We start from the raw sequence: 14,909 nt of genomic DNA, 5'->3' as shown, positions 1-14,909 counted from the left end.
TACTTTTTCTTTACAAAAATACATGTTCAATGGTAATCTAATTGTATCACTTAATGTAAAATCAAGTATTCTATGCCACTATCATAAAGAAATATATCATTCAATTTAATGGTTTGTTCATGTTTAAAATAATAATCTCCACCTAATTTTCTCTCTGCAGGGAAAAATGATATTTTTGGAGAGATGGTACATCTTTATGCAAAACCAGGAAAGTCAAATGCAGATGTGAGAGCTTTAACTTACTGTGACTTACATAAGATCCAGAGAGAAGATCTGCTAGAAGTTTTGGATATGTACCCTGAATTTTCTGATCTCTTCCTCACCAATCTAGAATTGACCTTTAATCTGAGAGATGAAACTGCAAAGGTACATATAATAAGTGTGGGTTTTTTTCTTCATACTGGGCCAAATCTGTCCCTCAGTAACAAAACTTCAAAATGGCATTCGAATAACCAAGGTTAGAAAAATTAAAAGCTAAAATCCTGAGGCCAAATCCTATATTAAAAAAATATACTCACCTGATTTCTCCTACCGAAGTCAGTTAAACATGGCAGAAGTCAATGAAATTATTCAGATGATGTTAATCTAACAGGATTTGGTTCTATATTTAAATAGTATTAAAGCTTCACCCAGAGGGATTTTGTTAAAGCCATGGAAAATATGGCTTTTTTCAGATGACTATAGCCTAGGTCACCACAAGGGGAACTTTTGACACTAAATATAATTGTACATCCATAAAATAAGGATAAATCAGATTATCCAGATTCATTCTGTGTATAGCAATAGAAAATATTTAATTGCCTTTCAAACATGAATTGTTAATTCTCTTATCTTGGAGTGCACTCTACCTCCTAGGAGACTAAAAATTTACAAGGGCCTTTTCAAATTTCAGTCAGTCTTCATATTTGCAAGGATTTCTTCGTCTCTTTTTTACCACAGTGACAGTCTTAAATGTTCCCTTTTGCACAAATTGCATCTTCAAGAAAGTAAAAAAAATCACCAGCGTTTCCTTATTTCAGACTGACAGGGTGAGAGTCTGACTTGGGAAAGAAAGTGGACGTTTGGCCAAAAAGGGAGTGGGGAAAGGCAATTGCCGAGCTCGTGCTACTGAGGCTAAAGCCTTCCCTACAAGGTTGCAGGTACCACCAGACATGGACTACACTGCCCACAGAATAACTAGTTCCCACTTCATTATTTCTGAGATACTGGTATTTTGTGGTTTCCAACTATACTTTAAGGGAAAACAGAGGTTGAGTGAGAAGGAACTAACTTTTTCTGGCCTCAAAGGCCTTCTGAGAAACAAGGGGAAAAGAGCACTAATTTTTAGGCTGTAAAAGATAGGGACATCTTTGCTAATTAATTGTGGATCTTTATTTTTAAAAAAATTAAAACAAATATAACTTCTGACAAGAAGTATCACTTCTTTTTATGATGAACCCTTTTAATAAAATATCATTCTGAAAATAAAAGACCAATTATATTCTTTATTTTCAAAGTTATCCTTTTTTTATGTATTGTAAAGGTCATAATTATTAATTACATCCGAAATACAATACAATAAATGTATAGTCTAGTGATAAATTTAAGTTAATAGTGAATATCCACATATTTGAAAAATTCTTAGAGGATAAATTCACATTAATGATTTTAGTCTGAGCAATTACTTCTTGCTTACATTGTCATTAATGTTTTATCATAATTTTTTCTTACATCTGAGTAAATTGAAAAAAAATCCGTCTTATGTTTTGTGGTGTAAAATACAAAGAAAATTCACACTGCTTATGTATCTTAGAAATTCATCAGTTGTTATTTCTTACTGCTGTACCAGCCACTAAGAAAAAAATCACTGTTCTTCACAGAAACAAAGAAGGGAGGAGAGGTTCACCCATGCTTCTGAGCTTGCAAAATCATAGTTTTTAGCAATTCCACTTACTTTCCACTGTCTATTGCAATCCAGAAAATCATCCCCCAAAAGATGCAATGACCACATTCTCATCTTCAAAACATCACTAAATTTATTATCTGAATAATAGGTGCTTATGCCTCAACTCCTGCTCCTATGCTCCTATTTGTGTAAAAGCACCTTTTTCATCCTGCAGTTATTCTACCAGTGGGCCACCATTGTAACCCTCACCAGGTTTGCAATGAACAGAATAGCAAAAACGTAAATGCTTCCCACTTCTTTCCCTCTGCCCTTCTCCTACATGCCAGTTTGCTTACTTCAGGGGTATAGGAAACCTTGCTAGCACAGAGAAGGGAAGTAGGTTGAAGTCAATGCCATAGGTATGTACACCAAGAGCTCAACTGGTGTTATATTTGCTTATTTGTAAATTTTTCAGTTTTAAATAAGTAGGGGGAAAAAAGAGTTAAATGCATCTTGGTTTTATTAAGGAAAGAAAGCACAGCCTGTAAGATGAACAAAAAAAGGCAAGATTGGGTTCTGGTATGGAATAAGTATCTGAATGATCTAACTCTGATAGAGAGGAAGGAAAGGCCTAGAAAGACAAAACAATGAGGGATAAAGTGCCTCTTGCTTGTCAGCCTTATATTTACTGTTGTAAAATTTAAGCTTTATAATCATTACTATGTAGTTAAATATAAATATAATTGCAATCAGATACCACGTTACTTCTTGCAATAATGTACATTCTCTGTTAGAGGTTCTTAAACCACATCTGTGCAAGTTCATGGAAGTTAATAACACGTGAACACATGTATTTTCATGTAAACTTATTATCAGGTTAATTTTATTTCACCATGAGATGGTGACATTTTTGGTTTGGGTCAATTTGTATAAACTTTTTAATGTTAGCCTGGGGCAATACCATTAGCTGGGGATGGAGAGGTTGATGCAGACTGACTGTAATATTGCCTTTCTTAAAGCTTGAACATGATTAATAGTCAATCACCTATTACAAACCTGCCCTCCTTAGATGGGACTAATCTGTCATTTTGTTTCATATTTCATTAAACAAGTCTGACCTCGTAATAAGATCACAAACTACTAATGATACAGATGGAGATAACTGCAAACTACGAAGACGGAAATTGTCCTTCCAAAGTGAAATAGAGAAAGGTAATTAACTTCATTTCTTACGTTAGACAGCACTGCTTCATTATTCATTGGTATTTCACTTGGTAATGCTGGGTACATTAGGGTCCCATGTTGGATGTCACTGCAGCAGCCCTTGAGAATCCAGCTAGGCAGTAAAAATACTTGGTGCATTATCCCCTTGGTGCATTTGAGCTTATGCTCAAATAGAACTAGAAGATAGATGTTTCACCCTTCCATGACTTCACATCTATCTGTGCAGAGCTGTTCAAACATTAAGCTATCTTAGTGCCTTTGAAATATACATATATATATGTATATTGTCTCAAACAATATTTATTTTCTGAGACAGGATGTTTTAAACTCTTTGGAGAACCTAGTCTATTGGATTATTTAATTTCCTCAGAAAAGTACTTTGTTGAACTTAATGCTAGGTAGTGTTTCTCCCTGGAATTAAAATATTTTAAAATTTTAAATTTTAAAATATTTCAGGACAGAGTAGATTCACCATAGTCCAATTTTTATTCATATAGTAATATGTAAAATGTTGTCCTGGCAAAAGTTCAGGTAATGTTTTATGTGCTTACATTCGTCTTAGTGGCTTTTGGAACTAATGAAGGAAAATTCATTGAAATATTAAACTATTTCATTAGTATTCAGTACTGTTAAATATCAGGAACTGTAGATAGTAGCTATGGTAAAACAGCAACAGTCATGAGGACAGCTAAACTGATACTCATAGGATTTTCATGTTTATGTAGGAAAAACACAATTCCTTTAATAACATCACACATTTATGGCTGAATGGTTTGTCTGATAAATTACTGTTTCTGGTATGTCTGTCTTTTACACTCCACAGTTAAAATTCAATCCTAAATACAGCATAATACCAATTTATAGAGTGGCAGAGTAGCTGATAATAAATGGGAACACTTTAAACATACATAGCAAGTATAATGCTTGATGAAGAAAGGCTCTAATCCAGAGTGTGGCTATTCAGAACAATGACATTGCTGTTTGATCAGAGAAGCATCTTTAGGGCAGGAAGCCAAGACTGACAACAAATCTGTCAGGAAAATGTCCCCATGAAATATTCAATCTGCTCTTCACAAAGAATCTGTTGACAGAGGTGCTTTGCCTGACTAACCTTCACATTTCTTATGAGAAAACATATGCTGCTACCTAGACAAGATGGAAGTGATCTTACATGCTGTGCGTGCTGCAGAATTACAAATAAGCTACTCAGGTGTTAATGTGGTTCCAAGACCCCTAGGCTTTTATCATTCTTGTCCAGTCAACTACATTGAACATCCTCTTTGAAACATTTATTATATTACTTTTGAAAGAACATAATTTCCCAGTGTTTTGTCTCTGAAAAAAATACTTCCACCATTGGGGAAGAAGAGACAAGACTAACGACAAGTTCCTTAGTCCTGGCAATGATTGTATACCACCTGGTAATGTCTGAGTTAGACAGAAGTGAAGTGGACTTCCGAGGAAAGGATGAAATTGTAAGAGTCTTTTGCAAGAACTGTTTATTCTTTTGGCCCAGTGCCTTATTGCCCCTCTCTGGTCTCTGCTCAGAGTCCCTACACATTCCCATAGCTGCAGCAGACACCTCACAGTCATAGATCTTCAGGGTCCTCTTCTGTGGTCCATCCTACATCCTCTATGAGGCTGTAGAGTACTAGGGGTAATACTGGCTTGTAAAGTAATATTCTATTGATTTCAAGCCTTTAAAAGTAGGAGAGAGTGGCATAATATTTTGATCCACCATAGTGAATCTATAATGATAAATATTTGAGGATGATCCTGCAGAGTTTTTCAGAAGAACTGGAGTAGAAAAGACAGAGTTCCTGAACAAACAGCTGGTAAATACATTTCTGGCCACAGTATGCCAAATGATAAAAAAAATGTGTTATATCACTACTTTTAACAATCATATTTTGTTTTCAGAACTACAGTTTGAACAGGATAGAGACACCCAACATTCTCACTTTTATATTCTGATATATTATTTTGTATTTATTTGGGGGTGCTCATGGAATGGTCTTCTTGCTGGCATTCTTTACTTTCATCTGTTGACCTTCTAGCATATTATGCAGCTTGAAATTGTATTGTTTCCATCTTCAGTGTAATCATCAGGGTTTTTCTCCATTTTGGAGTGCTAAAAATGGGATTGTGTTATCTCAGCCTTTAGTTCATGCTAGCCTGATTTAGACCTTGTTGCCATGGTAACTTCCTGCATGAGTTTTTCAGGGATTAAACCAAAATCAACACAGCTCTCTGTTATGCATCTGCAGTTAGTACCAATTTTTCCAATTCCACACAAGACCTTCTCACTCAACATACACATATTTCCACCATTTCTTACCTGTGTCAGTGAAAATTGATCTTAGCTGCTAAGACTAGTAAGGGCTCTGTCATAATGTGATTTTAAAGGGTACAAGACTATTCAAGAGACTGGCTTGTTCTCTGACTTCCAGAATGGGTTGCAATACCATAAGAGGTCACCTGCAAAAATTAATATACACACTAGATAGTGGTTTGTACTTGCTCCCACCCAAAAGACATTCACTGCAGGTCTTTCAGAATAGGGGGATGATACTTCTTGCACAGGTGCAGGTGCAGACTTAGCCAGTTGCCATAGATGCTTGACAGTCAGCCAAGAAACTCTGCGACTGCTTAAAATTAGCAGCATTCCTGCCTGGCAGTTCCAAACAAAGCTCTCAGTTGGGTTGGCAAGTTAGTCTCTTGCTGAAAACTGAGGGACAACAAGCTGCTCCATCTATATCCAGCTGCCATTTTCAACAGTGCAGAATACAATCCTTTCTTGCCCATTTCTCATTTTCCTCTAGCAGTTCTGCAGGAATTTGCTAATTTCAAGGGAAATACATTCAGGCAAGAAGTTTCTGTTTCTCTGCTAGTTCTGAATGCAGATCTATTATTCTGTGCTGAATGGGACATTACTAGAGTTGTTTACATGAATATGAAATCCAATAGACAGGTGAAAAATGCAGAGTGTAAGTAGGCTCACTGAAAGCCTGAAAACTTGAGGCTCTGAAAAGACGTCTGCAGAGTTCCACCATTATCACTTCTGCTAGTATCTTTTTTAACTTTTTGTTAATGTTGGCTCTAAATGCTTAATCTTCTTGGGACAGTTCCAGTGTCAGCTGGCCCAGGAAACTCATAACAAGAAAATTTTAGTTCCATGGATGTGAATTTAAAAGGCCACAAAAAGTTCTCACAAAATCTTGTTAAACTGGATCTTGCACTTACCCATGCTGACACAGGCTGTAGCAATCAAGTGGAATATAAAATACATCTTGCAGTGTTTCATTTTTAGAATGTTGTTAAGTAAACTCATATAGTGCTTAATTTTAATTTGAAGAGTTATGTTTCCTCACCAGACTTTTCAAAAAGCGTCTACCGATCTGTTCTCAAAGTAAGCACAGAAGCCAGAGTTCTAATAAACTTCTAAATGAATTTTGATTAGTATAACTACCTTAAGTGTGCATTACTTGTAGGTAATGCTCAGGCTAAGAAACCAAACCATATTAACACAGCTTTATTACACAAGGTATCCAGAGGCCATGGCTCTGGATATAGAAGAGAAGGAAACCTTTCAGGAACTGGTTCTCCTACCTAAAACTATGAAGTGGAGTGGTTCTAAGATAATGGGGAAACACCCCCTGACCCTGTTCTTTCCCATTCTTGTCCCCTTCCCCGAGTTGTTTATCTAAATGGTTACTTTAGAAACAGATGACTCAGCCAAGCACTGTGCTGTGTCCCCAGAAAGAAAGTAGGGTAAGAATCTGGAGAAAAATTGAAGCTGTTACTTAACTGTGTTAAACTGTTAGCACTGTGCTGATGCAGTTGGCTTGGGCTTAATTAGAAAAGAGTTTCTTAATATTCGGCTATAGTGTTAGGTCCTTAAATGACCAGGAAACAGCTATGATATTGGCAGGTAGCATATGGCTGGAAACGAGACCTCAGGTCCCCAAAATCTTACCTTAAGCATGAAACCCATAACAGAAAAGTACCTGGTCAACAGAGAGCCCATCAGCGCAGTGTTCCATCTGCTCCTATTATTGCTGTTGTTATTGCTGTTACCACAGTGCCTAGGAGGCATCTCAGGGAGCTTCCAGAGAAGAGTCTTGTTTCCAGGATTTGTTTCCAGAGAGGCTGTTTCCAAAGGCCAAATCTGGTCAAAATGTTGGGTCCAGTCACATATACCTATAGCCATCCTTCAGAAAAAAAATTAGTAATAATAGTGCTACAGTGAAAGCTAAATTCATTGTAAAAGAGAAGAGTAATCTAAGCTTGATAGGAGAACTGCTTCAACCTTTCATTCTGAAGTGCATGGTTATGGTGGTTATAATCTTAATTTCTGATTTTTTTAAGTATAGTATTATTTTCTGAAGTATAAATTAAGAATTGTCCTTCCATCATTATCTGATTAGCATTAAAGCTGATACAAAACCAGACAGAGCAAAGAAAATGCAGATAGAAGGCTGTCCCTCCATCCCTAGTATCTCATTGTACTGAAAATTGCGCAAAAGAATAAATGAATTATTTCATACTCACTCCAGCTTTGAAATTCTTGGTTTTTAAAATGTGTCTCAAATTCAGTTATTCAAAACTAGCTCTTTTTTAAGTCCATTTAAGAATAGGAACATGGATCCCTATGGAAACATTATCCAGACTTTAGTCCATGATGGTTGGGGAAGGTTTCAGTGTCTTCTGTTGTTCCCTATTTCCAGAATCACCCAAAATTTCATAGGTCAGATAGGAAGCACAGTAAAGGACACATCAACTTACCAAAACCTCACAAGCAGCACTGATACTGAACAGTATTCAAACAACTCTCTCTGGTACAGTTCATTTCCTCCATCATTATCTAGTCTACGGGAACCTTTCACCAAAATTTCCAGAACTTGCTATATGGATGGAATTTCATTAGTTATATCTGTATTTATATCTATCTATGTCTACAGTATATATATATAAAATGCAGACTTAGGAACTCCCAAATTATGAATGAAATTGGAATTCAATGAAGTTTCTATCATTAAAAAAAATTATAGAAAAAGAACTCTAAACCTTTTTACTACTGAGAGGAGAAAATGTTTTAGCCTTCCTAAAATACTTCCAGTAACCTACTTTTCTTAGAAATAGGGATCTTCCTGCATAGTTTCTAGACAGACAACATTTTTCCTTGGTGTTAGTCAAATACCACACACGTATCTGACAGTACATTTGTAAGTAGGGGGTCCTAAAGATAGGTGGGAAATTTGAAGGGAAACATAATGAGCAGAAGTGAGGAAGAAGGAGGAAAACAAATATGTGCTGAAGACTATAAGGATTTCAACAGCTCTGGTTTGAGGAACTATTGTAGGTCTCTGGCATTGTTTCAGATTTTGAGGTCTGACAGGTCTACAGACATCTAACTGAAGGTGCTAAAGCAGGACTTCTAGATATACAAATTCATGTGTCTGGTAGAACTTAGACAAATTACAGATTCACAGAATCACAGAATATGCCAAGTTTGAAGGGGGACCCACAGAGGTCATTGAGCCTTAGGCCTGCACAGGACCACCTCCAAGAGTCACACCATGTTGCCTGAGAGTGTTGTCCAAACGCTTCTTGAACTCTGTCAGGTTCCCTACAGAGCCTCTTCCAGTGCCCAACCATGTTCTGGGTTAAAATTTTTTTTTCTAATATTCAGCCTAAACCTCTCATGACACAACTTCAGGCCATTCCCTTGGGTCACTGGTCCTGTCACAGAGCAGCGATCAGGGTCTGTCCCTCCCCTACCTCTCACAAGGAAGTTGTAGGATATGGGTTGAGACTGGCTTTGACAAACATCCAGAGTCACAACATGCAGCATCTGGACTCTGAGGTTGACTATAGGCCAATTTGATTCTGAGACACAAGAGCTCATTCAACCTAAAATTCAAGGTTTATAAATGACTGAAGTTTGTTTAGGTTTTTGGATTCAGGGTAAGTTGTAGTACTTTCTGATGTTTGAGAAGAGTTAAATATCTCTATAGACAAAACCAAAATCAGTTTTCAGACAAATTTTCTGGTAGCAAAGGTGGAGTAGTTCTCATTTCCAATTTTGCATACAAAATGAAGTCCTGAGTTTTATCTATTCCTCATTACGCATTTGTAAAGATTGTGGAGATCACGTCCTTCTATCACTGGAAAATAAATCCACTAAAATTCCTCATACCGTTTACCATAAGACTCGTTGCAGTCTTTTATTTCATATATATGTATATATGTCATATAACAATTTCATTGTTTTAATAATCTATCTCAAAGGAATATAAATTACTTTAACATTTTCTTCTATTCTTAGATAAAGGAACAATATGGCAAAAAACATCCACCATGTTGCTTTAACATAGCAACACTTGTCTATTGAATGACCAGACACAGTTGCTTTTTATTTTCACATTTACAGGCAATCAGCTTCCTCCTTTTTCATACTCTTCCATTATCCAGTCTACCAGAAGGCACTCAGCTGTATTTAGAAATGTACTCCATACTGGTCACATTCACCTAAGTATGAAGCAAACAGCAATAAAAAAAAAAAAAAACCAGGAGCATTTTAATTAGCAGTTTAATGATCCTAAACTCCCTGACTGGCATTCTGTAGAGTAGTTTAGTCTACATACCACTTGAATAGACTTCTCTGGAATCACCCCTCGTATACTGGTCCTGTTCCATGGTACCAGTATTTTTTGATATTAGATAAATATTATAATATTCTTACATCATCATCATGGCTAGGCTTCACGAACAAAGATTTGGGAAGGCTCTATCCACATTTGTTACAGGAGTAAATATTCTTACACCATTAAGTGAAAAGTCGTGATTTCAGGAACTAGAATTACCATTTTTCCTGACTGATTTTATGCTGCTCCTCATCTATATGATGAAAAACATAGGCATGGTTTGATCACCAGTGTTCAAATTATGCATCAAAAGCTTTTGAGCTTTTGATCTTTGAATTTTGCACTTTTTCAACCCTGCTTGTGGTATTGCATTTAATATACCATCTGAGCTGCTAGGTCACTGACTTTTCCTTCAAGATATTTGCTGCCTGTGGTGCATGGGTGGGCACATAGGCATTTTTCTGCTCTCTGACAAGGTAATGAACATTTTAAATTAAAGAACACATATCAAATCATCATGATGACTAGCAAATACTTTGTTCATACATAGAAAGATAGATTGACCATCACAGGAATATTTGTGAACATCACACAAGAAGAGCTTGTAACAGTTGAATCGAAAAACTTGCTGGGAATCAATCTGAAGATCTCCAGACATTTTGAGCCATTAACCATCCTTCCATCCAAGTCACAGTGGGCATTTCTCCTCACCAAAGAATGTACTTGGTGTAGTGTAAAATAATATGGTAGGTTTTTTCAAAGGAAAGGGAAGATGTCATTTCTGCCGAACAGATTAATAGTTATGCAGATCATGTTAATGATGAGGATTGTCTGTTTTATGGTTTGGGATATAAATTGCTTTCTGTGGGAGTAAGGAAGTCATTCACCTCATTTCCTGCACAAAATTGAATTTGTCTCAGCATATTACAGGAGTTTTTATTGGATGGCTGAAAAGGGAGTAAAAGTCTACCACCTTCTGAAACACTAGGCTACATAGCTGGCCTGATTAAGTATGACAAATTCCAGTTAATGAAATTACAGCAGTATTAAACCATGCTTCTCCACATGTAATGAATTACTGGCACTTTCACTAATATTGTTTGCAGCAGACTAATACATTAAGAGAAAACGTATCTAGATCATGCAGCCTGGCACTGTCTGAATAATGCAAAATTTTGATACTACAGACCATGTCACACAAAAAAACCCTGTCTAATCTCTGGTAAGCAACCCACCAAGTTGGATTTTAATGCCAGTATTTCTGTGAGTTAGTGTCATAGATATATGACCCAGACTTGTGACAGTCCCATTTCTTCCCTTCCTTTGCCAGTGCATGCACGAAAAGCATGACACAAACCTTCTGATAATTACTTCGAAGATTTTGGAATTTCCGGACAGCAAATATCAGAGGACATTGCCTATAAGCTTGGCAGGCATCCAAAACACATAACAGGCCAAAACAAGTCCCATAAAGAGTGTAAATGATGTTTGTACATGTTTGGTAAAGCAGGAAGTTACAAAGTAATCATCTTCAGTAAAACATAGTTTCTAGCAATCAGAATCAGAAAGTGAAACTCGCTTTAGTGCAAAAGGAAAGAGGAACCACTAGAATTCGGAGGGGGGGGGGGGGATAAAGGCAGGGTTTAATGATCACATTTGGAAGCAGAATAGAAAGGGAAAAAAGAAACCTTTTGAAGCCTGGAGTCTGTATGACAGAAAGTGAACTTATCCATACATACACAGATAGAAAACTTCTCCTCTGGAAAATTCATTCCAAACCAGTTACTGGACTTCATTATGAAAGGAATGAGAAACTGGAGACATTCACATTTTGAATAAAGCACTTCCTAGATATTTGTAGCTTATTTCCACTGAGCTACAGAGGCACTACTAAGGTACAGAGTTTGCATCGTCATCAGGTCCTGAAGAGTTAATTAAAAAGAGCAGTTTCTATTTTAATTCATGCTCTAGGTGCGGAGTATCACAAGATTATCCTCCAGACAGAAGAATCTCTAGCATTAAATATGAGTCTTTTAAAAAGAAAACAACTTTTGACTCTATGAGTGTAACCAGATGGCTAGAATATAAAGCAATGGCGGTGAAGCCAAAGATGTCTATTTTGAAATAGATCAGCTGACAAACAAATCTTCCCTGATTTCAATAGGCAGGACCCTAAATTCAACATATTTCTGCTTTCCTTTTCATAACAGTGAGTTCATTATATTTGGGCAGCATTTGGAAAATAATATGTTCTGTTGTTTTGATATAGATGGAGACTAAATGCAGGGATAACAACTCAATAACCCTGGTTTTACAGCAGTGTAACTATTAGCAGAACCTGGCTTCATGTTTCTAGATATTTTAGTATTTTATGAATATGACAGATAAGACGGTCTGCTACGCTTCAGCTGCTATACAATTTTTTTCACTAGAATCTCAATGACCTCTTCTTAAAATGAGTTCACTGATTGATTTGTATTCCACAGAGTGCTCATTACAGCTGCCGTTAGTGCACAAAATCCCATGAACATAAAGAATTACCCTAAAAATTGGCAATTTCAAGCTTTCATTAGAAGGTCTTTTTCACAGGTTGAAGTCAGTAAAACACGAAGTAATTAAGACAATTTACGGTAGCGTGACTGTATGTATTTCAGCATATATTCCCACAAGAAACTCCATGGAAGACATCTACAATAGAATTTTCTTATGAAGATTTCTTTTGTGCTGTTTTGGAGATGGAATTGCAGACAACATGTTCCAGCCTGAGCATCCCACAAGAGCCCCCAGTGCTGGTCCATTTGCAGTTGTGTTGACACCTTTGCAGTAATAGAGTATCATCAGTATCACTTACAGTCAGCAGTCCTGCTTAACAGAAGCCAAATAAAGACCAAGGTTGTGTTAATCACCCTTGGAGACTCTAGAGGGTAAAGGAGGCCTGCTTTGTTATTGGATTTATTTTGTTCACCATTACCTGCTCTCACTGCTCACAAATGTCTGGACACTTGTAGGATGCTCTTTACAAATACTGCATTCTTTTTATGTGCAGACAAAGAGGATTAGATGAGGCCACAGTTTCATTTCCTTACAGTGACCAGAAAACAGAGAAGAAACCCAGGAAATATACTAAAAGTTGTATTAGCCACTGCCGTAGGCTGTAAAGACTACAGACATTCCAGAGCTATGTTGATTAGTAATTAGCACAAAGCAGATGGGAAATCATGCTGTCTCCCCAGGAAGTTAATGCAAACTAGTTACAGTATTTATATGTTGTTGAGACTACCCTGTTAAAATGTGTTTTAAATAAATAGCAGAACTGAAATTATCTTGACATTTCAGTTAAGAATATGTAAAACCAAATACTGAATTGGAAATTAGCTTCAAGTTTATGCTGAAAAGAGATCAAGACTTGTCTGTATTCATAAATGATTGTTCTTGGGTTTAAATCCTATCTAATTTTTACGATGTGTTTTTAAAGGTATCTATTTTAATCTAGGCTTACTTGTCACTTCTCAAGAGAACTGAATCTACTATTGCTCACTATAGGCATTGATTGTGACTAATGAAAAATTCATTCTCAACTTGACTGGTATTCTGCTACCATATATACTACAGAATGTTGTGTACTTTTCTTATTCAAAAGATCAGATATTCAGATAATTGCAACTAATTCTAAAGGTTAAGGAATTTGGGCTGCTTTGGCAAGTTGTTTTGAGGCAATCCCGCAAAGTCAGACAAGGAACACCCTTCTTTTTGTACCAACAGGGTTTCTCTCTACCCTATCACTCCTGTAATAAGTGTGGACAAATACGTTCTCCATTTAGGTGGGCCCAGAAATTTTGGGGATGAGTGGTAGATTAATACATTAATGCATTTCCTTCTTGAAAAAGAATAATTAGCAAAGACACTCTCATGTGAGAATTACTTAAATAAGTATTTCTGATATCAAGTCTAACATACATGACTCTTAGCCTGTCAAGACTGTGAAAAATGCCGGACAGTGAGAGAAACTGGAAGAGGGAATGAAATATTTTATTTTTTTGTAAACTTTGGAATATAAGGCTTCCTCAAATCTCATCCTTACTGGGGAAAAAAAAAAAAAAAAGAGCACACAGGAGAACCCTGTTGGATAAAACCTTTGTTGTTTTGATATAAGCAACTTTTTGCAAAATGAGTTAAGGTTTACAGACTATGAATCCTTACTACGTATGTGCAAATGTCTTCTAGACTTCAAAGGAAATTTAAATCTCCTCTTATAGAATAATCAAAAAAGGCTTTAAAGTAATTTATTCTAATAGACAATGTACTTCCTATCTGATATAATAATCATGTGCATCCTCAGACCACAATAAACTAGAGTACAATTTCATGAACTGCTTATTATTGTACACACACATTTCTGTTTCACAGATTATTTCAAGGATAATGATCAGAGTGATCCTGAACCCTCAGGAGACACCACCAGATATTATCAATCTATTAAGAAACATTTTGAGGAGAAAAAAAGTGGGTCATCATCTTTTGTGTCCTCCATTGAAGATGAGCAAAAGCCCCTGTTCTCTGGGATAGCTGATTACCCATCTGTAACAGAGAAAACCACAGAGATGGACTTTGAAGAAATGGATAATGACACAGAAGAAATTCTTATTAACAAAAGAAGCAATTCTTGCAAAGGTAATCCATCTGTTGCTATTTTGTAAAGTTTGAGCAAACATCTCTTTTATTCTGATTTACCAAAAAAATTTTCTGAATGGTTTAATTATTCTTTACATAATATTTACTTTTGTGTTTCCTAAAAGCTTGAGAAAAAACATTTTAGATCAAAAATTGTTTTTTCTCAAGAGCATTAATGTAGTGGCTGTATCACAGAACCTCCAAAATGTAATTCAATGTTTTGTTAATAAATCATCTTGTAACTGAATTACCTTAGGAAAGTAATTTAAACAAACTTTTTAAAATTGTCCACTGGTACTGGTCTTCACTGAGTGCCCATGAATGAAAACTGCACACAAAGCAGTAAAGAATCTCTCAAAGGGTGTTTAATGCACCAAGGTTGGATGACAGTAAAAATTGTAAAGAGTAAGATAAACCTAGTGATTGCTGCACAAAAAAAATGATTTCAGTTAACTAGTTTCATTCATGACATTGAAAAGACACAACAAAAATTGAGTGAAAAA

General features: G+C 36.2%; 1 protein-coding gene across 3 annotated transcripts in view; it reads left to right on the top strand.

Moving 5' to 3' along the window:
* The window catches only part of KCNH7 (potassium voltage-gated channel subfamily H member 7), a 221,243-nt gene that overhangs the window by 195,307 nt on the left and 11,027 nt on the right, over positions 1-14,909 (top strand). For all 3 annotated transcript variants that reach the window (XM_051787243.1, XM_051787242.1, XM_051787244.1), the window contains 3 exons: positions 161-366; positions 2,977-3,076; positions 14,143-14,406. In XM_051787243.1, the coding sequence (XP_051643203.1) occupies positions 161-366; positions 2,977-3,076; positions 14,143-14,406 (570 nt within the window). The remainder of the gene's footprint in view (positions 1-160; positions 367-2,976; positions 3,077-14,142; positions 14,407-14,909) is intronic.

Source organism: Manacus candei, unplaced genomic scaffold (assembly GCF_025592945.1).
Source record: "Manacus candei isolate 608988 ecotype Guabito, Panama unplaced genomic scaffold, ASM2559294v1 h1tg000023l, whole genome shotgun sequence".
NCBI lineage: Eukaryota > Metazoa > Chordata > Aves > Passeriformes > Pipridae > Manacus > Manacus candei.
This window is presented reverse-complemented; position numbering and strand designations above follow the sequence as displayed.